This window comes from Myodes glareolus, chromosome 1, assembly GCF_982192425.1.
Source record: "Myodes glareolus chromosome 1, mMyoGla1.1, whole genome shotgun sequence".
Taxonomy (NCBI): Eukaryota; Metazoa; Chordata; class Mammalia; order Rodentia; family Cricetidae; genus Myodes; species Myodes glareolus.
Genome location: NC_142026.1, coordinates 57,554,661 through 57,578,839, shown reverse-complemented (window position 1 = coordinate 57,578,839; position 24,179 = coordinate 57,554,661). Strand labels below are relative to the sequence as shown.

At 49.2% G+C, this 24,179-nt stretch overlaps 2 protein-coding genes across 4 annotated transcripts; both read left to right on the top strand.

Annotated features, from left to right (window-relative positions):
* Positions 1 to 3,656: 3,656 nt before the first annotated feature.
* On the top strand, positions 3,657 to 4,161 carry LOC148123366 (large ribosomal subunit protein eL27). Its single transcript, XM_087907166.1, has one exon. It carries the CDS (start codon positions 3,701 to 3,703, stop codon positions 4,109 to 4,111), a length of 411 nt encoding a protein of 136 aa, XP_087763292.1. The 5' UTR covers positions 3,657 to 3,700; the 3' UTR covers positions 4,112 to 4,161.
* Positions 4,162 to 10,061: 5,900 nt separating this feature from the next.
* Hnrnpl (heterogeneous nuclear ribonucleoprotein L) lies at positions 10,062 to 23,072 on the top strand. Of its 3 annotated transcripts, XM_087907159.1 has the most exons (13): positions 12,070 to 12,342; positions 14,140 to 14,258; positions 14,743 to 14,980; positions 15,094 to 15,181; positions 16,078 to 16,172; positions 16,253 to 16,325; positions 19,422 to 19,493; positions 19,605 to 19,885; positions 20,882 to 21,003; positions 21,253 to 21,454; positions 22,092 to 22,149; positions 22,271 to 22,366; positions 22,702 to 23,072. In XM_087907159.1, exons 1-13 carry the CDS (start codon positions 12,085 to 12,087, stop codon positions 22,758 to 22,760), a joined length of 1,761 nt encoding a protein of 586 aa, XP_087763285.1. In that variant the 5' UTR covers positions 12,070 to 12,084; the 3' UTR covers positions 22,761 to 23,072. The 3 variants fall into 3 exon arrangements, with proteins under 3 accessions (XP_087763286.1, XP_087763285.1, XP_087763280.1); XM_087907160.1 differs by lacking the exon at positions 12,070 to 12,342 and adding an exon at positions 10,062 to 10,174 and having other exon boundaries at positions 19,422 to 19,885; XM_087907154.1 differs by having other exon boundaries at positions 19,422 to 19,885.
* The last annotated feature ends 1,107 nt before the right edge of the window (positions 23,073 to 24,179 follow it).

Here is a 24,179-nt window from a genome sequence, read left to right as displayed (position 1 = left end):
CAAGCCCCATTACCTGTGAGATCTGAGGCTATCTCCAGGTCAGGATGGGGTTAAATTATAGGACACTCATCTTTACTGGCTGTGGAATTTCTTTTTTTTTTTTTTTTTTTTTTTTAAAATATTTATTATGTATACAATATTCTGTCTGCATGTATGCCTGAAGGCCAGAAGAGGGCACCAGACCTCATTACAGATGGTTGTGAGCCACCATGTGGTTGCTGGGAATTGAACTCAGGACCTTAGGAAGAGCAGCAATGCTCTTAACCTCTGAGCCATCTCTCCAGCCCCGGAATTTCTTGATGGATGTGTGGGAAACCGCCACACATCTGGTGTCAGAAGTGTGTGGATTGTGTGGGCGTGGGAAACGTATGATTTTTAGATTTTACACAGAAATGAGATCTTCATGCAGACAGATTGGACAACAAGGTATGAAACATGGTAGCAGAAGAAAAGGCGGCCAGAGAAAGCAACTGGACTGCACCTATATCCGTTCCTGACTGCTGTGATAACACGCCATTACCAAAAGCAACTTGAGGAAGCGTTTATTTCGGTTGAAGTTGCTAGAAGGGTCCAGAATGGCGGAGGAGGCATGGCATCAGGCAGCCAGAGAAGGAAGCAGGAGATCACATCTTCAATTACCCACTGAAAGCACAGAGAACTGGAAGTGGGGGTCAGGCTGTAAAGCCTCAAGTCCTTCCCCCAACACGGCTCTGCCTTCTAAAGGGTCCAAAACCTCCCCCAACAGTGCCACCAACCAGGGGCCCACTGTTCAAAAACCTGAGCCTGGGGAGACATTTCTCATTCAAACCACCACAACATCAATATTTAAAACTTCTGAAGATGCATGCCTATCATCCATTGCAGCATTTAGAAAGCTGAGACAGAAGGATTCCCCAAAGTTCCAAGCTAGCCTGGGCTACATAGTAAGACCATGTCTTCAAAACTGAACTAGACTGGGGAGATGGATAAAGAGCTTGTGTAAGCATGAGAACCCTAGTTCAGGTCCTTGGTGTGGCAAAAGGTGCCCGTAGCATCTGGGCAGAGGTAGAGACAGACAGATGTTGGGAGTGGGGCCTGTCACTGGCTTGCCGTCTTAGCCAAAACAGCAAGCTTCAGGTTCAGTGAGAGACCCTGTCTTAAAACACAGTGTGGGGGACTGGGGAGGTGGCTCAGTGGTTAAGAGCATGGGCTGCTCTTTCAGAGGACCTAGGTTAATTCCCAGCATCCACACAGCAGCTCCCAACCATCTATAACTCCAGCTCCAGGGGATCTGACACCCTCACACAGACATACATGCAGGCAAAGCATCAATGCACATAAAATTAAAATAATAATGAAAGACAATATGGACACTAGAGAGATGGGCAGTAGTTAAGAGCATTCTGCTATTCTTGCAGACCCAGGTTCAATTTCCAACACCGGCACGGCAACTCACAACCTTCTGTAAGTCCAGTTCCAGGGTGTCCAATGCCCTCTTCTGATCTCCATGGGCACCAGGCACACACGCGGTGCACATTTATACATGCAAGCAAAACACTCTCAGATAAAATAATTAAATGTGTGCTGGGGAAAAAAAAGTGGGGTAAAGGTATCCGCCACCACACCTGACTTGAGTGTAAAGCCTGGAGAATTCACGTGGTAGAAGGAGAGAATCAAATCCTGGTCCTCTTACCTTCACACCTGTGCCCACATGTTAGGCCAGCAGGCAAATGTTCATAAACACACACACAGATATAAATAAAATAATGTAGAGAAACTACTGAACAGCATTCCAATGTCAACCTACACTATACACACGTGCACACAGACATATACCAGAGAGAGACAGAGACAGCACACTATAAATGGAAGTGGTGCCAGGTGGCGGCAGCGCACGCCTTTAATCCTAGCTCTTGGAAGGCAGAGGCAGACGGGTCTCAGTGAGTTCGAGACCAGCCTAGTCTACAGCGCAGGACAGCCAGGGCTACACAAAGAAACCCTGTCTTGAAAAACAAAAACCAACAAGAATGGACAAGGTGTGCAAACCTGTAATCCCAGACCTTGAAAGGCTGAGGCAGAGAGTCAGTTTGGAGTTACATAGTAAAACCCTAACTCAATAAAACAAAACAAAATAAAAAAAAAATGTGTGTTTATGTTTTTGTCCACCATTCCTGAATTGTGATCCTGTCTTACTTCCTGGAGTAGTACGTCACAATGATACTATAGAAACTGAGACTAATAAATTGACATTTCAAGGATTCACCAGTAAGCTTGCCTAAGAAATTCTAGGTTGCACAAGGTCGGATTAACTTACAGCTATGCTGTCTGTAATATGATAAGATAGTGAACTAACCTGACTTGTCAAACTGTGGGGAAAATGTTGGACCTTGAATATAATTGCAGTTTAGGCTTGCTGAGACTGTTTCTGTTGAGATTTGTCCACTAAGATTGCTGCCTGTTTGGCTCTATTCCCATAGCAAAGACCATGCCTCTACCTGGCAGTTCAAAGGGACAGCAACCATCCTTGAGTTCTAGTCTGCCATTAAGGCCTGGTTCTCTTATCGGGATGAGGTAATTGTGCCAGGCAGTGCCCTGGGTAACGCCAACGCACAATGAACTGTACAAGTATATTTCAAAAGTAATTGTGACCATAACTTTGCTATGTAAACCTCTCAATTGCTGAAAATGGTCAGGTTTATAGTCTCTTGTCTCTGTTTAATTGCTGGGCGTAACTTGGGGTTGGACCCTTAAGGAGATGTACAGGTAACACTGTATGTGGGATGTTAACACCTAAATCCTGTGTAATCCATTACTAACATCCGTTTGGGACTGGTTTGGGACTTTTTTTTTTTTTTTTTTTTTTTTTTTTTTTTTGAGACAAGGTTTCACTGTAGCTTTGGAGCCTATCCTGAAACTAGGTTTTGTAGACTAGGCTGGCCTCGAACTCACAGATATCTGCCTGCCTCTGCCTCCTGAGTGCTGGGATTAAAAGTATGCGCCAACCACTGCCTGGCTGGTTTGAGACTATTAAAGAGATTTTTTTTTCCTTATTCCCCAAGTGTTTGGAGTAAATTCTCACTGGGGGGACTTAACCGGGTGCTTCAACAAGACCTTGCATCCCTGCACATCCTGTCCCTTTCCCTGTAGGAAGGAATGCTGTGAGGCAACCAGAAAGAAACTGAACCAACGGGTTTTTCGTGGTTTCCCCACCCAATCTGCTAGCAATCCTGCCTGTGCAACCTTCATAAAACCTCAAAAGGACTGAACTGGGAGAGCTTCCAAACAGCTGAACTTCCTGGGGGTGTGGCCCTGCAATAGTCCACTTGATGGCAAGTACCTTGTACCAGGTTCAATCACCAGGAAAGCGCGTGCACGCACACACACACACACACACCAATAGTCAAATATACCACACACAGAGTGGAAGTTACAGGATTCCATCCCTAGAGCTTGTTTTGAGTTCCATCAGTTGCTTAGCAAACTTAACAAGGCTGGGAGGCCGTGGTAGTGTATTGGATAGCTTTAACTGTCAATTTGACAGGGCCAAGAGTCCCCTGAGAAGGTAGTCTCAACTGAGAAATTGCCCAGATCAGGTCAGTCTGTGGGCATGACTATGGCGGTTATCTTGTCAAGAGGGCACCATTTCCTAGGCTGGAGGTTCAGGACTATATAAGAAAGCTAGCTAGTTTTTTCTGCTGGGAACCGGCTGCTCGCTGTTGAAATGGGCAAGTTCATGAAACCCGGGAAAGTGGTGCTCGTCCTGGCTGGACGCTACTCCGGACGCAAAGCCGTCATCGTGAAGAACATTGATGATGGCACCTCAGACCGCCCTTACAGCCATGCCCTGGTGGCTGGAATTGACCGCTATCCCCGAAAAGTGACAGCTGCCATGGGCAAGAAGAAAGTCGCCAAGAGATCCAAGATCAAGTCCTTTGTGAAGGTTTATAACTACAACCACCTGATGCCCACAAGGTACTCTGTGGACATCCCCCTGGACAAAACTGTTGTCAACAAGGATGTCTTTAGGGACCCAGCCCTGAAACGCAAGGCAAGGCGGGAAGCCAAGATCAAATTTGAGGAACGATACAAGACAGGGAAGAACAAATGGTTTTTCCAGAAGCTTCGCTTTTAGGTATATTTTTGTTTGCATCATTAAAAGTTTAAAAAAAAAAAAAAAAGAAAGCTAGCTAAACAAGGCAGTGGTGGCGCACGCCTTTTATCCCAGCATTTGAGAGACAGAGGCAAGAGGATCTCTGTATGTTTGAGGCCAGCCTGGTCTATAGAGTGAGTTCCAGGACAGCCATGGCTACACAGAGAAACCCTGTCTCTAAAACATAAAACAAAACAAAACGTAATAATAAAAGAGAAAGAAAGAAAGGAAGGAAGGAAGGAAGGAAGGAAGGAAGGAAGGGGACAGAAAGAAAAGAAAGCTGGCTAAGCATGAGCCCAAAGGCGCCAGCTGGCAGGCCTCTTCCACCGTTTCTACCTGAGCTCCTGCCCTGACGGCCCTCGTGATGGACTATGACCTGATGAAAGGAGCCCTTTCCGCCTACTTGCTTTACTGCAGTGTTTTAGTGCAGCAACAGAAAGGAAAAGAGAACAGATGGGACTCCTGACGTTTAGCCTGTGCTCACCATTTCTGTATCACGGCAGCCGAAATACCCAACAGGTATAGCTTAAAGAAGGGAGGGTGATCTGAGCTCAGAATTGCAGGATGGTGCACCCCGTCATGGCCGTGGAACAGGCAGAACATAGGAACCGAGGGCAAAGTCTGACTTTCAGACGCTGGCCCCCAGCGACCCTCTTCCCTCAGGTAAACCTCAGATTCCACAGCCCCCCTCCCCAAGCAACCTGCGCCGGCCAGAGAACAAGGGCCGCACGACAGGAACTTGTAGGGGACATTGGTCGGCAGAGTAGAAAGCAGCTCAATTCTGCCCGACTAAGGAGCCAGGCAGGGTTGGTTCAAGCTTAGAAAGTCTGACCCCAAGTCACTTTTTTCAGGCAAATTTAAGCACAGCACAATTTGGTGAACTTGTTCCTGATGACAATAACTCAATCCCGTGTGTATAATAAAGCTTTAGATGTGACCACATTGAAACCCTTTGTAAAGTACATGTGACATCTTCCAGAAAGATAAGGTCAGTGTACCGACTATATGTGACATCATAAAGATGGGTTCTCAGATTGACGAGTTTATGATAAGGGTCTAGGGGTAGGATTGGGTGTGGTCTCAGTCACACAGATCAGATAGCACAGGGGTCACCAGGCTATTCACCACATCTGTCCCCAGTCTTCTGGGCTGAGAAGGAAGACCTCTCCCTTTGTAGCAACAGTGTGTGTTTGCTATTGCTGGTTACCCTAGTACTGCTCCGTGCCTCCCGCATACATGCACATGCTCATACGCATATATAGATTTATATTTACACTTTTAAATAAAAAATTATTTTAGGTGGATGGCTGTTTTATCTGTGTGCATGTCTGTGTACCATTTGTGTGCCTGATGCTCACAGAGGCCATAAGAGGGTGGTGAATTCTTTGGAACTGGAGTTACAGATGGTTGTGGGTCCTAGGAATGGAGCAGCCAGTGCTCTCAATTGCTGATCCATCTCCCCAGTCTTTATTTTTTTTTTTTTAAAAGACCAGGTCTCACTATGTAGCCCAGGGTTATCTGGGACTCGAGATTCTCCTACCTCCTCCGTCTCCTCAGTGCGGGGATTATATATAGGTATACACCGCCATAGCCGTCTCTTTCTCATGATTTAGTTTGAATCCCCCAGTGGTTGGAGATTTGACCAGTGGAAATGTCTTTCAGGTATGCTCATATTTTGATCGGATGCTTTCTCAACATAGCTATGTTTTCTGGTTCAACAAGATATTTCACGCAATATAATCTTAGGAGGTCATGGGGTTACGTGCTGTCCCATGTGGAGCACAGTGTCCTTCCACAAAGCATGACTAAACTTACCCAGCCCAAGGAGCCCAGGTTCTGGACGGGGTCAGAAGTTAACAAATGGCTCCACATGGAAGGAAATAAATGTTTGGTGTGTTACTTATTTTTGTCATTGCTGTGACCAAATGCCTTTACAGAAGGTAATTTAAAGGAGGAAGGGCTTCTTCTGCAGACAGTTTGAGGGGGAGGCCTGGCAGCAGGGAAGAAGGCTGACTCACATCACCAAGCAGGAAGCAGAGCCATGAAGGCTTGTGTTCAGCAGCTCTGTCCTTCTGATGAAATCTGAGACCCCTGTTCATGGAATGGTGCCACCAAAAATTAAAGTGGTTCTTTCCACCTTAATTAACCTAATTCGAGAGATCCCTTCCAGGCACATCCAGAGGCTAACCTGATGTAGGTAACTGGGGAACCAGCCTGCCTCCATTTTGGGCTTAAAAGCCATCTTACAGTAAACAAACCAGGTTCATTCCTGTTCATGATTAAACCTCTGTTTCTCAAGGATTGGACTATGCCCCACCTGTAACCTTAACTACAAACGGTTCTGGACTGCCTGTTCCAGGAATGGCAATCATACCTGTGTTTCAAAAGTTGTTGATAACCATCTTGCAACCGTACTTTTGTTTCAAAAGGTTCTATGACTACCTAAGACTACCTGTTGTTATGACTATCTTGTTGCACCCACCTTGCAACCATGTCTTTGTTTCAGGATGTTTTTAGGACTAACTTGTTAGGGTGTTCTGCTCCTTTAACTCAATCTATTTTGTTCACCAAAGCCCCAAGCCTCCAACCCCTGAGCTATAAAAGCCTTGTCTTTTTTTACATCCAAGGCTGACCTTTCAAACCCCACCTTAGGGGGAGGCAGTCAGTGTTGATAAATAAAAAAAGTTTGCTTTAATTAATTACTTGCTTTAATTAGTCTGGCCATGATGATTTAGGCCAGTGGTCTTTCTCCTTCCGTCTTTGGAATGAACATAATTCCTTAAGACATGCCAGAGTTTGTCTCCTGAGATTCTAGATCTGGTCAAGTTGACGATATTAACGTCATAGTAGGTGAGCAGGGAACTGTAATACCCTCAGGCTAGCTGTGCTGGGAAGGCTGTGGCCTACATAGCAAAGCTGCTTCAGTTGTGGATTTGAGTCCCATATTGGGGTTGCATAATGGAATGTGAGGTTGGGGAAAATAAAGTTGGCAACAATAAAGTTTCTAAACACGTTGTGGCTGCAACTTCCTTTCTTTCTTTTTGGTTTTCTGAGACAGGTTCTCTATCTCCCTGGCCAACTTGGAATTCATTCTGTAGACCAGGGCTTTGGATAGAAATCTGCCTGCCTCTGCATCCTGAATGTTGGGATTAAGGTGTGCACCACCATGTTTATCATGGACACATGTACCTAGAGTAGAGAAAGAAAAGTTTTCTAGGGGACCCCAGGTACGGTAGCTAGTGCCTGTAACCTCAGCACTGGAGGAGGCAAGGTCAGGATTGACACGAGGGGAGGTCCAGCCAGGGCTATCCATAAGACCTGTCACAACCACCTAGAACCAGTTCCCGGGATTCAACACCTTCTGGACTCTGAGGGCAGCTCCACAAATGTGCTGCACACAAACCATGCAGCTACATATACACACAGCACATAACGAATAAATAAATAAAATGTAAGATTAAAAAAAAGAAGGAAAATTGAAGAGTAAATCACAAGAAGTCCTGGCCTACAGACCAATTGGGTGTTTTTACCCAAAGGCTTTGTGGAAATAACCAGGAAAGTTGGACACGGCGGTGAATGCTCTAATGCCAGCACTCGGAAGCAGAGGCAGGAAAATCTCTGAGTTCCAGGCCAGCCTGGTCTACATAATGAGTTTCATGACAGTCAAAGGTATATAGTGAGATACTATCTTGAAATAAACAAAATAACAAACAAACAAACAAACAAACAAAAAGAGCACTGACTGCTAGCCCAGAGGACCCAGGTTTGATTTCCAGTACCCACTGTGGCAGCTCACAACTGTGTGTAACTCCAGTTCCAGGGGACCTGGTCAATGCCCTTTTCTGGCCTCTGTGGGCACTACGCACCCATATGGTGCACAGATATGTAGGCAAAACACCTATATGCATAAAAATAATTTTTTAAAAATCAACAGGGAAGCTGAGCATGGTACAGGCTTTTACTCTCATAATTCAGGAGGCAAAGGCAATAAGTTCAAAACCAGTCTGTTTGCATGGAGAATTCTATGTTAATTGAATTCTAATGCAGCTTGACATAGAGTTTGGGGAGCACATAAGCATCAAAGACACTTGCTTTGGATATGTCCCTGACGGCAGCGGCCCCTACAGTGTTCCGAATGATGAACTTCTTAATGGCCTTGTCCTTGGGCACGCAGTGGGCATAGTTGGTGCAGTGAATTGGCTGCACATGACCGCGGCCCTTTTTGACACGACCGTTGTTTCTCCTTTCTTTGGTCATCTTGGAGCCAAGTCCTGAAAGCGCTATTACCTATATTTTTAGTGTGTGTGTGTGTGTGTGTGTGTGTGTGTAGGGGGGGGGTGGTTGAGTGTCATGGTACATGTGTGGCAGTCAGGGGACAACTTTGTGGAGTCAGTTCTGTCCTTCCACTTTTACTGGGTTCTGGGGATTTAAATTTAGGTCATCAGGCTTGTGCTCCAAAGCGGTTTTACTTACCTGTCTGGTCAAGCGGTTTTACTTACCTGTCTGGTCAGATTGCTTGCTGGCTGTATTACTACTACTACTACTACTACTACTACTACTACTTTCTTCTTCTTCTTCTTCTTCTTCTTCTTCTTCTTCTTCTTCTTCTTCTTCTTCTTCTTCTTCTTCTCCTCCTCCTTCTCCTTCTTCTTCTCCTCCTTCTTCTCCTCCTTCTTCTCCTCCTTCTTCTTCTCCTCCTCCTCCTCCTCCTCCTCTTCTTCTTCTTCTTCTTTAAATTGTTCTTGTTTCTTAAGAAGATAGGATCTCACGCAGCGCAGCGCAAGTTTGCCCCAATCCATTAGGAACTGATCTTGTACTCAGTTTCCTAAGAACTGAAATGCCAGGCAGATGTGGTGGCAGTGCCACTGAACTGGCTAGAAGGGAGAGCTTAAAGGTTGGACTACAAGCAGTGACCTCATTAGCTTAGCTTGCTGTGTCTCTGTACCCCTAGGGAGAGGATTAGCCAATGTAGCAGGCCAACTGCAAGCAGGTCATTTCACAACCCTTTCTGCTCCAGGGTGGTCCCAGCATGAGGGGGGTACCCATGGCGCTCCATGTGGACTTGCAGCAACTCTTTCAGTTCCCACCTGTCTGGCACACTTTCAGCACTACTTTCTTTGGCTATAACCTTGGGAATAAAAACAGGGAGTTTGGGACAGGACGGTTGTTGCCCATGCTCCGTTTTTTTCTTATGAACTGGGCATGGGTAGTGATTAAACTGTGTGTGGGGGCTTACTGGGCTGAGCTGGAGTCAAAGGCCCTTAGGTAAAAAAGAGTAAGACTGGAGAGCTGGCTCTGGCGTTTAAGAGCACGAAGTTGCTCTTCCTCAGGACCCAGGGTTCTATTCCCAGCAACAGCTCACAGAGGTCGGTAACTCCAGTCCCTGGGGATCCGGAGACAACCCTCTTCTGATCTGGGCAGGCAGAGAATCAGCAGATTTGGGTAGGGATTTACTAGAACTGTGAGAGTCAGATGCCCTGTGTGCATATCTGTATGCTTTAGATATATAGGCCAAGCTGTCCTTAAACTCGAGACTCTCATCTTCGCGGGGTAGCAGAACCCGGCCGTGGGTTCTAGTCTTAATTAGCTCTTCTCCACCATTCTCCAGTGCTGTCTGATAAGCACACAGACAGCACCCTGCATCAGTTCCGATATCAGACAGTCAGACACTTAGCAGCTGTGGCACCTTGGGTCCTCTGAGCCGGCTTACTCATTTGTACACATACATATCTACATTTATCTCTAAAAACACTCAGCAAATGGGGAAAACTGCCACGTGAACCACAAACAACCGGGGGACTTTTTTTCCTGGTTAAGGTGGAAAGTGGGACTGAGGATGAGCGGGAACAGCGGAGCCAGCCAGAACGAACGCAATAGCTTAACGTTCTTCCCATTCCGCTCCAGCTTCGGTACCTCCTCGGTTCCCCCACTCCCCCAGTGAAAAGAGGTCGTGGTCCCTTTAAGGCCCGCCCCTCCCTCCCCCAAAACTTCCCAGTGTCTGCTCTTTTCGATCCCGGACGGCCGGCCAGGCTCGCCGCCGAGCTGGTAGGGGACAGGGCCGCGGGGTCGGGGAGGGCCGCGGGGGGACCGGCGGGACGCACGCCGCCGCACCGGCGGGAGGGCAGTGGACTGGTTGCGGGAGCAGCCGGCATGGGCGCCACTCGCTGCACCGGGCGCGCGTAGTCCGCCAGCGGCTCGCACTATATAGGGTCCCGCCGATTGCAGTCACTGCGGCCGAGTGAGGGGCAACTGGGCCGGGGGCGGGGGCGGGGAGGGGACCGCCCGCTCCCCTCCCCCACCATCGCCTCTGACGTCGGCGTGGGACCCCGCCCTTCCGCAGGAGCGGCCCGCCCCTCTGCCGCGCGTCACCTGCTGCGCCGCGGCGCGCCCCACGTTGGGAGTGCCAGCTTTGGAGTGTCTGTTCAGTGACTAGGGTGCAGGTTCATTTAGATCATCAGACGCCTCCAAACTTCTTTTCTAATTAGAAAGAATCCTTGTGTAGCCCAGGGTAGCCCTGGAGTCAAGGCAATCTTGCCTCTGACTCCAGAGCACTGGAATCCACCACGCCATGCTCAAAACTTTAGTTCTCCAAACAAATGGGGTTTCATTTCCTATCTTTACTCACATTTCAGACTTAGTCTTAAAAGGATTCTGCTTTGGGAATCCCACTGCCCTGGAGGAAAGGTATCCCACCACGTTTGGGGCGTCCTGTGAATCTTCCGCCACCTTAAGACTTTCTTTTGTGTGCGTGGTGATGGTGGGGGTGTAAAGATGCGCCTTGTCTGTGCTACGCAAGCGTCCCACAGCCTGTTTGACTCTTTGTTGTCCCCATAACGCCTCTGGACGGGACCGTGGCCAGGACCCTGGGTTAGTACCTTCCCTGCCCGCTCCCTGATGGGCTCTGGGCCGCGTTACAGCTCTCGGGCTTCGCAGGACCCTAGGAGGAAGACCAATCCCTCCACAAAGTGCTCCCAAAGACGCAAGGGGCAGTTGCCACGTGCGAATCAGTTAAAACTAGAAAGATCTACCGTGGGTGAATTTAAAGTGAAATGATGGCGCCTGGCAGGGTCCGAAGTCAGTTGGCAATGAATGCTTTTGTAGTAAGAAGTGCTAGGACTTGGAGGTTCTTTTTTAAAGAACCTACCGCTAGATAAAGTCAAGGTGAAATAGAAACGTACTAATGAGGTCGTAGTTACAAATTGCTGTCTTAGTCTAGATTTCTGGAGCTATCAAACAGCAGGCACGCAGAAGGCCATCCGAGTATCGTCCAGCAGTCGCTTCCTTAACAGTCACCTCTTATCCCAAGGCCCGAAAAGTACCGTAGCGCATGCGTCCTTGGTCCATTCCTAGATTGCGCCATAAAGCGCCTACGGGCTCCCCTTTTTCACCAATCAGTCGTCCTATACCATCTGGCAAAAGGGCTTTCTTGCCACTCTCCTTTGACCAATCAAGTGGTGACGTAGAAGACGGGCACCTACGGGAACCACTGCAGGAATACAGAAGGGAAGGCCTTTTTTGTATCCCTGCGGAGTGGCGCGGGAAGGCAATCGATGTGCCTGGGAGACGCAAGAATTTCAGAATGACCGATAAACGAGGAAACCAATGAAAGCGGGAAGGAGGCGGAGCTTCGGGGAGCCACTTCCATTTGCTCTCCTTGGGAAGGCGGGGCGATGCAAAAAAAAAATCCGGCCTATCAAGTCCGAGTTTATTTTAAGGAGGTGGGGCTTGACGGAATGACTGGCAAGAAACGTTCACCTATGAAGAGTGCGACAGACGAAGGCGGGCGGGCCTTCCAGTAGAACGGCATGAGCTCTACCCAATAGGCATGAACCATGTGGGGTCTTCCCCTCCCCCCCAAGACAGAGCCAGTGGCTCCCCCTATCGGGTGGGGGCGGCGAGTGACGGGCGTGTCCCTCCCCCAATGAGAGGCGGGGGGAGGCGGGTTCTGCGCCGCCATGTCGCGGAGGCTGCTGCCCCGGGCGGAGAAGCGGCGTCGGCGGCTCGAGCAGAGGCAGCAGCCGGACGAGCAGCTGAGGCGGGCGGGAGCGATGGTGAAGATGGCGGCGGCGGGCGGCGGAGGCGGCGGTGGTCGCTATTACGGCGGCGGCAACGAGGGAGGCCGAGCCCCTAAACGACTGAAGACTGAAAACGCTGGCGACCAGCACGGAGGCGGCGGCGGCGGAGGATCCGGGGCGGCGGGCGGCGGCGGCGGGGTGAGGCCAGGATTTTAGACTCCCGGAAGAAAGGGAAAATTTCTTACTTTAAAGCTATTTATTTTTGCGGGGGACCTCTGCGCACGCGCTGCAGCCCTCGCGCTTTTGGCGGGGTGGGGGAGGGGCAGGCGTTGGGCAAACGGCGGGGTTTGCGCGAGGACAGGCGCTTGCGCGTGCGCGCAGTCCTTAGCGGGGCTTGAGGGGGCGGAGGAAGCGACTGCCTCTGCAGGCGGCGCAGTGCGCAGGCGCCGCGGGCTGGCATGTGGGGGGCCCAGGCACGCGGCCTGTACTCTTCCCCCCCCCACCCTTTATCGTTTTTAGTCAGTGTCCCCGTGCGCAAGCGCGCTTCTGCACCAGATTTTGTGAGCGGGAACTGGGTGGGTGGTGGCCTGACGGGATCGACGATTCGGCCCCATCGCAATCCCAATTAAGGTCGTCTCTATATAGAAATTGACTTGAGACTGTAGCGCCCAGACCGGAATTTTTAACCTCTGCTGTAGTGTGCGTTGTGGTACGGAAGAGAGTTTGTGCAAGGTTTGTGTTTGACGATTGAGCAAACTTAGAAGTCATCGTTCGGTTCGCTTACGGTTTCCAGGATAGGAGCATTTATAACTAAAATATATTCTGGTCCTGGGGCCATGCACGGAGGCATTTAGCCTACTCGTTTCTCCTAAAAGTCACAGTTGTGATTTCTGGGTTGCAGTCTGCAGTCCTTTTAAAGGGTTAGAGAAGTCCTGCCTTTAATCTCAGCGCTCTGGAGGCAGAGGCGGGCGAGCCTGAGTTTGAGTCCAGACAGGGCTAGATAGCGAGACTCTTGCTCAAACAATGCCCTCTTGTTCAGCTGCTCTCGTGCTGTGTAAGCACTTACTAGCTTAGCCTCGTTAGGATGTTAGATTTTTCCGTGTTTGGAAGACATTTTAGTTAGACGGGCTGGAGCCCGTGAGGTGGAAGGGAGAGTACTGATTCTAGAGAGTTCTCAGACCATCTCATGAGAGGTGTGGTGTGTCTTGCCTCCCACCTCTAACAATTTAAAATAGAAGACCACTCAGTTGCTGTTACTCCGAGATGTAGACTCCTTTACAGAACAGAGATAGGACTAAACAAACGCAGAGCTGTGGGAGACAGGCCTCCGCTGGAAACATCCAGGAAGAGTATGTGTTGTGTGGTTCACTTCTGATACTTAAAAAAAAAATAAAACCCACTAATGTTCATGGACTTCTGCCAGTGGTTTTCAGACAGGAACTTGGGCCCAGAACACCAGAAAGTTGTCTGTATGGAAAGATCACCTCCCGAGGAGGAGTTGTGGTAGGTCTGACAGGTTGGGATAGCGCCTCGGTGTGGAAAACCGCGGCCCTGTTCTCTCTAGTTTGGCCTAGTCAGTATAAGACAGGAAGGGCATCTCGACCTCAAAGCCATGTGTCTTGAAGCAGTTGGTCTTTTGCCCTGACTGGACGTAAAGGTGACTTGTGGGTAACGCTCATTCCTCACTCACTGACCACAGCTTGCCTAGCCAGGGGCTCAAGAGCACATGCCGAGCGTGTTCTTCAGGCCAGCAGGCAGCTGTTGGAGTTCTTCCCGTGGGTGTGGCCCCTTTGCGAGCCAAGCTTCCTGTTCTACCTTGATTGAGGAGAGACAGATTCTGGGAAGAATGCCAAATGTGAGCCTCTGCTTCTCCCCATTCAGCCTACCTTAGGAGCTAAAGCCAGTGGGCAGATGGCTGCCCATTCAAGGCTTTTTTTCCAGCAGATGGATTTGGATTGGGGTCCCTCTTCTCACTGCGTGTCCAATCTTTTTCAGGAGAACTACGATGACCCCCACAAAACCCCTGCCTCCCCAGTTGTCCACATCAGGGGCCTGATTGATGGTGTGGTGGAAGCTGACCTTGTGGAAGCCCTGCAAGAATTTGGACCCATCAGGTACATCTTCCATGCCGGGGACTAGGTCTCCTTGGCAGTCTCATTTGTCACTCATGTCCGGTTCTGAGCACTGATTTAGCGTTCTGGGTCTGTGACTGGATCCTGTGGCTCCTTGCAGTTCGCTCTTCTGTGTTTCAAGTTCATTTCCTTGTTCCCTCATCCCTACCCCACCTCTGGTTTCTGTCAGCTTTTCTAGTCACCTAATATTTCCTGGCTATTTGATGAGGCTGGGTACTATGAACTAAGTGGATAAAACTGCCTACATTCCTTCTCCTACAAAGTTGGCCCAGGCAGTGATTGATTAGCACTGTGATCTGCTTGGCCTGACATTGCTTCTGAAATAGGAGAGGGGTCAAGGGGATGACTGCCTCTTCTTGATGGCTTGGTGTGTTGGGGTCAGAGTTCAGAGGAGCAGGAATTAGTTCACAGAGAGCTGACTTGTTCCCATTCCCCTAGAGGACTAAAATCTGCCTTTTCTCGGCAGCTATGTGGTGGTGATGCCAAAGAAGAGACAGGCGCTGGTGGAGTTTGAAGATGTGCTGGGGGCTTGTAATGCGGTGAACTACGCAGCGGACAACCAGATCTACATTGCTGGTCATCCTGCTTTTGTCAATTATTCTACCAGCCAGAAGATCTCTCGCCCCGGGGACTCGGATGACTCCCGGAGCGTCAACAGTGTGCTTCTGTTTACCATCCTGAACCCCATCTACTCCATAACCACGGTGTGTGCTGAAGGCATTCCATGGTCTACTCTGAGATCTTTCCCCTGTGTCCTAATTCCACCCCTAAGCCAGCATGACAAGGCCCCTTATCTTGCTTGTTGTTGCTTTTATAGGATGTTCTTTACACTATCTGTAATCCTTGTGGCCCTGTTCAGAGAATTGTCATTTTTCGGAAGAATGGAGTCCAGGCTATGGTGGAATATCCTTTTCTGGGAAACTGGAATTCTTTGGTCTGGGGGGGTTGGCTTGGCTTGGCAGAGAGAATTCATGCCACTTACCAAATGCCTTGGAAGACTGAGCAGGGAGCCATACACTGCAAATCTTAATAGAGCAGTCCATGAGGTTTAGGTAACAGCAGGTGGTCGGGGCACCTCTCGAGGGTGCTGTTATTCACAGGTGTGTATTTCCCTGTCCCTTCTTGAGAGTTGAGCCCAGTGCTTCATGCATGCTGTACCCGTGAGAGCATTCACACTTACCTCTTCCACAGTCCTTCTGTGAAGTGACTGGTTAATATTCTCTGTGGAGGAGGCTTAGATAAGGAGAAGCCAGAAGAGTTAGCTGCGGAATGACTTGAAGTGGGGTTTTGATAAAGATGACTTGTTAGGACCTCCTTGACCAGGGTGCAGTGAGAATCCACCTTTAAAAGCAGCCAGGGTGCCGGGCGATGGTGGCGCACGCCTTTAATCCCAGCAGATTAAAGAGGCAGAGGCAGGCAAATCACTGTGAGTTCAAGGCCAGCTTGGTCTACAAGAGCTAATTCCAGGACAGGCTCCAAAGCTACAGGGAAACTCTGTCTGGAAAAACAAAACAAAACAAGGCAGCCAGGGTATAGGTTTCAGAGATAAGATGGGGCAGCTTGAGATGAGCAGTTGTGTCCATCTTTCCTGGTGGTTGGGATAAGAGTGTAGATCACAGAGAACCCTAACCAATGACTGCTTCCTGAGGGCAGTCTCTGGTGTGTCTTGATGGTTTTGGCTTTTGTCTGAGGTTTTAGGTGGTGTTCACAGTCCTAGGTGCTGTCTGGTCCTTGTTTTATTGGACAATGTATTACTTTTTGCAAAGCTCCACTGTGATGGCTTCCTTAAGTTCTCTCACATTTGACTCTGTGCAAAGTGCCCAGCGGGCTAAGGCCTCACTTAATGGGGCTGACATCTATTCTGGCTGTTGCACTCTGAAGATCGAGTATGCAAAGGTGAGTCTGGGAAGTGACTGGTGTGAGTTACCTGATGAGGTGGGGTATGGCTAGTCTCAAACTTTATCTTGTCCTTGCAGCCTACCCGTTTAAATGTGTTCAAGAATGATCAGGATACTTGGGACTACACAAACCCCAACCTCAGTGGACAAGGTAATCCTGATGGCTACTTTGTTCTAAACACACCGCCTTGCTTCTTCACTGGACTAGTGCACTTCATAGACCTGGACTGGGGTTATGTAATGCCATTGGGCTCCCTGTGGACATGGGAGGGCTTGGGTCAGTTCTGGCTCCTGAGTATGCTGAAGGGGCAGAGTTGGAGCTGAAGCTTGGGCTGGGTGGGAGGAGGGAGCATGGCAAGGGGTAGATAAAGGTAGCAAGCAGCTCCTTAAGGTTTTGCTACCTTCATTCTAGAGCCTGGTTAGGGTTGCTTGAGTCTGCATTCCATGGAGGATGAGCAAAGGTCCTCTTCACTGTCTGAGTTGGGGGTGGGTTGAAGCAGAGCCTTCAAGCAAGTAGACCTTGTAGAGGTCAGACACTTGGATGAGACCAGGGCAGACATTACTGATCTCTTTTGTGGGAAGGGGGGTCGGCATCTCTTCAGGGGTCCACAGGGACAGCCCCCTTTCTAGTGTGTCAAGATTGGTTTGCTTTGGTGGGTGGGAGAAGTGAAGGATGATCTTTGAAAACAGCGCCACCCCTCTGAAAATCAGCGAGATGGACCACCTCTTGGTCTGCTTCGTCGGACTAGGCTTTGGGCTGTGGGAGGCTGCTGGTGGCTGACATTGCAGGGGCTCTGGGAAGCCAGAGACTCACCCCTCCCTACACTTGTAGGTGGGCCTGTCTTGCTTGCTTTGCAGCTGAGAACCAGTGGGCAGGGTGGGCTAGACTCTCCCAAGGACCCTCAGAATTGGCCTTCTGGGCCTGGCTGCTCCCTCCAAAAGTCAGAGGCAAATTATGACCAAGTGAATGTACCAGAGCGGGCAATGGCATTACATGACTGCTGACAGAAACATGGCAACCAACCATTTCTTCTCCAAGGAACACAAATAGAAGATGTGCAGACCGGCAGGGGCTAGTAGCGGGGGCTGGCTGTGCATTGGTTTTGATGCCTCTCAGCTTTGGCTGCCCCAAGCCTGGGGCCAAAAAACAAAACAAAACAAAAAAAACGAGGGCTGATGAGGTAACCTGGAGTGAGGGCGGTGCTTGGCCACCCCCTCGGGAACCATACTTCAGCGGCTCTGCCTCTGCACATTGCGCACCAACACACAGGGCACAAAACCACTAGTTCTCCTGGAGAACAGAACATGCAGCCTCCACCACGTCCCCAGAAACAGCCGCAGACTGAGCTCACTACATCAAGAACACCACACCGCGCTCCAAGGAACAGCTACAAGCACAGAGACAGAGGCAGACAGAGACAAAGAAAGAGACTCAACATGGCAGCAGACACTGCTTTTTTACTAAACATTAAAGGTCAAAATCCAAGCAAACTTGAACCCAAGAATGTACACTGAAGTAGGAAACACAGAACAGAGCTCACCCAGCCAGCCAGCGGTGCTCTTTTCGGAGAACGATTCGATTCATAGACTGAAGTAGATTCCATGGGCCTCCAAGACAATAGGATCCTCTCTCCACTCCTCGCCATGTGGGTTTTGTTTTTAAGTCCTTTGATTTGGGGAGGGCCTTGTTTTTCTTTTGTGTTTTGATATTTTTTTTTCCTGCAGTCATCGGCTGCCAACACAGTCTGCACCAACTGGAGATCAGAAATAAAAAAAAATTAACCACAACAACAACAAAAAAGATCAAAAAACAGACCTAAAATCAAAACAGCTCAGAGGCACACAGTTACCTGCTGGTGGGTAACCGGGCGCTACCAAGGCCAAAGCGCAAGCATAGTGGGGCCACTGGCACACTTCATACCAGGAGACACGCACATGGAGCGCTACACAGCCAGAAGCACCGCACTGCAGCACACAGTGTGAGGAGGTGACAACACGGACACTACCCACTCCATACACCTTATTTCCATTTTTCTGGTATCTTCTGAGGACAGAGCATCTGTGAGCCAATTTTGATTTAATCAAACATTGACTTTTAAACGATTCTTTAAAGAAAAATGTAGCGGATGTGTACCGTGACTTGTATTTATGACTGTAAAACCATGTGATGCAGGGTCGCAGTGTATGTTTGATGGGACGCCATCTTTCAGAACTGTGCTAACTCACTGTTGAAGCGTCCAATGGTAAGAGAAAAATGCAGATTTGTTTTTTTGTGACATGGACATTGTACTCTGTACTTCTGCTGTAAGTAGCCCTTTCCATCTTTGTAATGACTGTTAAAACAAACCCAGTTGGGCAGCAGGAAAGGGCGGTGGTTTCAGGCTCTGGGTCTCAGTGCCACCCAGACCTGGTCCTAGCTCACCTGTGACTTGCCAGTGTGTCTTAACTGCTCTAATCTCTTCTCTGTAAGGTGGGCTGGGAAGGAGTGCCCACCTCATAGGGTTGTTGTGAGGAACTGGAGAAGCTGTGATGTCTGTAAAGTGCTTACCAGTGTCTGTCACTTGAGCGCTGAACTAATGGTTAAGAACTCCAGCTGGGTCCGGGAGGGCTCTGCGCCATCAATGGGTCCGAGAATGTCGATGCCTTGTACCTAACTGCTCCTTCAAACTGATTGTGCTGGTGACCTGTTTGTCAGCTCCTACAGTCCTCCTGTGCTGGCTGGGATGTGGAGGGTGGCTAGGCGGCGGGTGCTAAAGACAAGACCTGGAGTGAGGCCTTTTCTCCCAGAATCTAAAGGCTTCTGGCCCTTTCACTTCATTTCTGTCCATTTTAGGTTACTTATTTGTTGCCCTTAATCTTTCTCCCTTCATTGGGAATTACTTTATAAAACTACTCTTCCCTTTGTAATGCACCCTCGCTGTAGTTCCCTAGAAGGCCTGGGAGCCAGGCTTGCCACTGCCTGTTCCTGCTACAAACCAGGGCAAGGGAAAGCAAGTAAGCCCAGAAGTTGGCCTCTTTAGCAGAGAAAGGAGGCAGGGGAAGCAGTGGATCCCAACTTTGAGGCCTGGGCTTCATGCCCTGACCCTCAGGTCATAGGAAGAAGGCCCCAGCAACCCTTGTAAGGAAAGGGTTTGCAGTCATGCTCCCAGGAGCTCTGTGGCCTTGTGATTGGTTGGCTTCTAGTCAGCAGTAGGGGGGATTCTTTTTTTCTTGAGGTCTATTCCTGACTCTTTTTTTCAATCTACAGGTGACCCTGGCAGTAATCCCAACAAACGCCAGCGGCAGCCCCCTCTACTGGGAGATCATCCCGCAGAATATGGTGAGGGCAGGGGGTTCCCCTCCGTGGACTCCCGTGGCTCATGTGCCCCTGCCCGTCGTCCGCCGCGAAAATTCTCACCCGTCCTCCCTCTCTTTCCTTCCCATCCCCCAGGAGGGCCCCATGGTGGGTACCACAGCCATTACCATGATGAGGGCTACGGGCCCCCCCCACCTCACTACGAAGGGAGAAGGATGGGCCCACCTGTGGGGGGTCACCGTCGGGGCCCAAGTCGCTATGGCCCCCAGTATGGTCATCCCCCACCCCCTCCCCCACCACCCGACTATGGCCCCCACGCTGACAGCCCTGTGCTCATGGTCTATGGCTTGGATCAATCTAAGATGAACTGTGATCGAGTCTTCAATGTCTTCTGCTTGTATGGCAATGTGGAGAAGGTGAGTTGCTTTCCTTGAAGAGCTGGAGGATGCCCCAAGCCTCAGATGGAGTGTAGCAGGGGGAAGGACAGTGAGGTGCACCCTTTGTAGTGCTGGTTCCTATAGCGCAGGCAGCCTGCTCCGTGAGTTTGAGTTACTCATTAAAGATCCCAGTGCCTGCCTGTCCATCTCACGGTATTGAGACTTAGTGCACATGTAGGAGTAAATCCTAAGAATTTACACATAGCAAAGATGATTATTTAAAAATTATCTCTAAATGGCTCCCGATAATTTGGCCACTAGGGCCTTTCTGCATTCTCTGTTGGGAAGATGATTATATCTGGTGGGTTCTTACCAGAGTCCATCCAAGAGTGTAGCCTGGCTTTTGATCTAGCTCGTGAGAGTAATAGCAGCCTAGTGCGAGAATGCACATCTGGGACCCTAGCACTTAGGCGAAAGGGCCACAAATGAGACAATCTCTACACAGTAAAGTTGAGTAGTTTGTGTGTGCTGCTGACACCGGGCCTTCCCCCACCCCTATATTACTTAAATCAGAAAGGAAGAACAGGTTAAATAATCTTTACATGGAAGCAAGACTTAGCTAACCTGGCTTCAGAGCCTTTCTTTTGTCCAGTACGCACTATAGCAGTCTCTGTTAAATGGTTTAGGACTTGGAGTAGAGTGCTTAGGAGGCCCGGTTCCGTCCCCAGCACCTAAAACTTAGTCTTTTGATGCTGTGACTGGATATCTAACATGTCATAGTGAAAGCACACAAATGGTTTGTGTTCTCTTTCTGCACACTAGTAACCTCATGGGGCAGCTCCAGTGGGAAAAGCACTCTTTGTTTGGATTGAGTTCATGCATAGGCCAGACCTGAATTAGGGGTGGTTCTGATCCCCATTCACATGTGAGGAAATGGAAGTCTAGGGCAGCCAGAGCAGGAGTTAGCTTCTGACTCGACAGGAAGAGGACCCTGGCAGCTGGACAATGGTGCTAATTGCACCTTTTCTCCCTAAGGTGAAATTTATGAAAAGCAAGCCGGGGGCCGCCATGGTGGAGATGGCTGATGGCTATGCTGTGGACCGAGCCATTACTCACCTTAACAACAACTTCATGTTTGGGCAGAAGATGAATGTCTGGTAGGTGCTGTCATTCCAGGCAGGGGCAGTCGGGGGAAGACTGAGGTCAAGGTGTTGCATAGGCAGGGATGGGGCTATAGATAAAGGAGTCATTTTTCTGCTTCCTTCTGAAGCCCTGGGAGAAAGTGGTGCCGGTAGGGTAGTCTCAACCTCAGTTGTGCAGCAGTGTCAGGCGTGGTCCACCTGAACCTCTGTCAGGTCCTGGAGAACAATTCAACGTGTAGTAAAGATTTCCCTTCCTTTCTTCAGTGTTTCCAAGCAACCAGCCATTATGCCTGGCCAGTCATACGGGCTAGAAGACGGGTCCTGCAGTTACAAAGACTTCAGTGAGTCAAGGAACAATCGGTTCTCCACCCCAGAGCAGGCAGCCAAGAACCGCATCCAGCACCCTAGCAATGTACTGCACTTCTTCAATGCTCCCCTGGAGGTGACTGAGGAGAACTTCTTTGAGGTGGGTGCTGTGGAACTTCTCTGTCATGACACTGTCGGTTTAGTTGGGCTCATTCTGTTCTGTAATCAGCGGACTCATAATGCCACCCATTGATCCCTGGGTTTGGGGACACAGCACAAGACCAAACAGACAGGTTCCCCTGCTCATAGCGGGGACAGATGAGACCAGGGGGAAGCATGCACTTCACAGTGCAGCAAGTTCTGTAACTGTGCTCCTTCACACTTTGGATAAGCAGTATGACTGGGTATTTGCCAAGAGTGCAGTCAACACAGGTCATCAAGCCTTAAGGTGCCCAGATGACTCGAGGTGAAGTTTTAGAGAGCCTGCTCGGGAAGTAGGGCAGAGATGGGGCAAGCGGGGCCCGTGGTTCTGTTGCCCAGCAGTTGAGCTACACTCCTATAATCTCACCCATACCCACGGGGCTGCCAGTATGGGAATTTGAGGAACAGTATCTCAGCCTTGTGCTGCCTCCTTCAGAGATATTTCTAACATTTCAAATTACAGGGTGATAGGGGGTGTCTTATGTTTGTGATCGAAGCTGTCTTTAAAAAGCAACAGACTAGGCCTGGTCTGCCTGAAGGCACCCATAGGCAGTCTGCAATCCTTGGTTTCTGAATTCTTTATCTTTCTGCCCCAGATCTGCGATGAGCTGGGAGTGAAGCGGCCAACCTCTGTGAAAGTATTTTCAGGCAAAAGTGAGTCCCTGCATCACACAATCTTCTCCAGGCCTCTGCCTCTGTGGGTGGTTTTGGGAGGAAATGACATGTACCTTCTGTTGGCTCAGCCTAATCCTGCCATTTGTTGCTTTTTGTTCAGGCGAGCGCAGCTCTTCTGGGCTGCTGGAGTGGGACTCTAAGAGCGATGCCCTGGAGACCTTGGGCTTCCTGAACCATTACCAGATGAAAAACCCAAGTGAGTTTCTGTGTGTCCTGCAGAATCCCCCTAGTGGCCTGATGACTTGTCTGGCTGCTTGCCAGAGCCTTCCTTCTGCCCGCAAGATAGGACCCTAGAGATTGCCTTTGTCGCAGACTCAGGCAAATGGGACTTGGTCACCAGGAGAGCAGTCTGATGACATTCTCCTGGGAGGGCCTGCCAGGCTGCTTGGCTCCACCCACCCGAGAGCCTGGGAGTTAGTTGCTCAGGCCTGCCCTGGGTGGTGATGAGTTAGATCCTTGTAGTTGAGCTGCGGAAGAGGGTATGTGGGTGTCGATCGGGAGGCCCAGTCTGACATGTGCTCTTGTTTGCAGATGGCCCATATCCGTACACTCTGAAGTTGTGCTTCTCCACCGCACAGCACGCCTCCTAATTAGATGCTGGGAAGAGCACATCAAGCAGGAAGACGTCTCTTTCCTTTATGCTGTTGGTTTTCTTTGGTTTTGTTCTGTTTCGATTTATTTTTTTGCAGTTCTTGTTTCCTTTTTAAATGCTAGTTCAGTAGATGCTTAACCACAACAAAAATGCTGGAACTCTGGAGGGGGGAGGGGAACTGGTATCTCCCAAGATTAACCTTCACTTTTTAAGATAACTGTATGTGTGATTTTTATTTTTCCCTGTTCATACATTTGTGCTGCCCATATATCTTGGCACACATTTCAATAAAATGGTTTGGAAGCTAGAACTCCTTGCTGGGGCTGCAGGGTGGGGTATCTGCTTTGTCCTCCCCCACACAGTTTTCTGAAGCGCAGTGAGCTCAGCACAGACAATAAACTGGAAGTAAAGCAGCGGAATTCTTCTGGTTTTTTGAGACAGGATTTCTCTGCAACAGCCCTGGCTGTGCTGAAAATTGCTCTGTAGCCCAGGCTGGCTTTGAACTCAAAGAGATCAGTCTGTCTCTGCTTCCCAAGTTCTGGGATTAAAAGCATGGACCACCACCGCCCGACTAGCAGTGGCAGTCTTGATGGGCACTGCTCTAGCAGATTTATTTTAGTTATAAGTAGTTATTGAAAAAGTGGAGTTAGGTACTAGTGAATGGCTCAGTGGCTGCCGGTGCCTGCTAGGTAAGCCTGATTTAACTGCACAGAGATACCCTGTCTCGTGTTTGTTGCCTGAGATTTCTGTCCCCGATCCTGCAGTGTCCAAAAAAAACACAGAGGTCTACATTAATCATAAACTGGTTGGTCTTAATAGCTCAGGCTTTTTAACTAATTCTTAAGTCTTAATTAACCCATAATTCTTGTCTGTGTTAGCCACGTACCTTTTATCAGCAGAGACTTTCTCATCTTCCTCTGTGTAACTACTGCAGACTTAGCCTTTCCTTTTCCCAGAATTCTCTTGTCCTGGTCACTCCGCCTATACTTCCTACCTGGCTACTGACGCATCAGCGTTCTATTAAACCAATACAACAGACAAGTCTTTACAGGAAACAAGGTCATTGTCCCACAGTCTCAAAAAAACAAAATTGGAGCAAATGCCTATGACCCTGGGATAGAGTGGCTTGATGCTGGTCTGGACAACATGATACTACCACATGAGGAAAGTGTTGAAAACATACAGGAAGACCCACAAAATAGACAACCCACATCTGAACACCTGCTTTTTTTTTTTTTCCTCCTTTGAGGCCTGTCCTGGAACTTGCTCTGTAGACCAGGCTGGTGTTCAACTCAGAGTTCACCTGCCTCTTCCTTCCAAGTTGTGGGATTAAAGGTGTGCACCACCACAATCTGGTCCTGAAAATTTCTAGGTATTGCTAGCTTAATGTGGCACTCATTCTGAAGGAAACCATTGG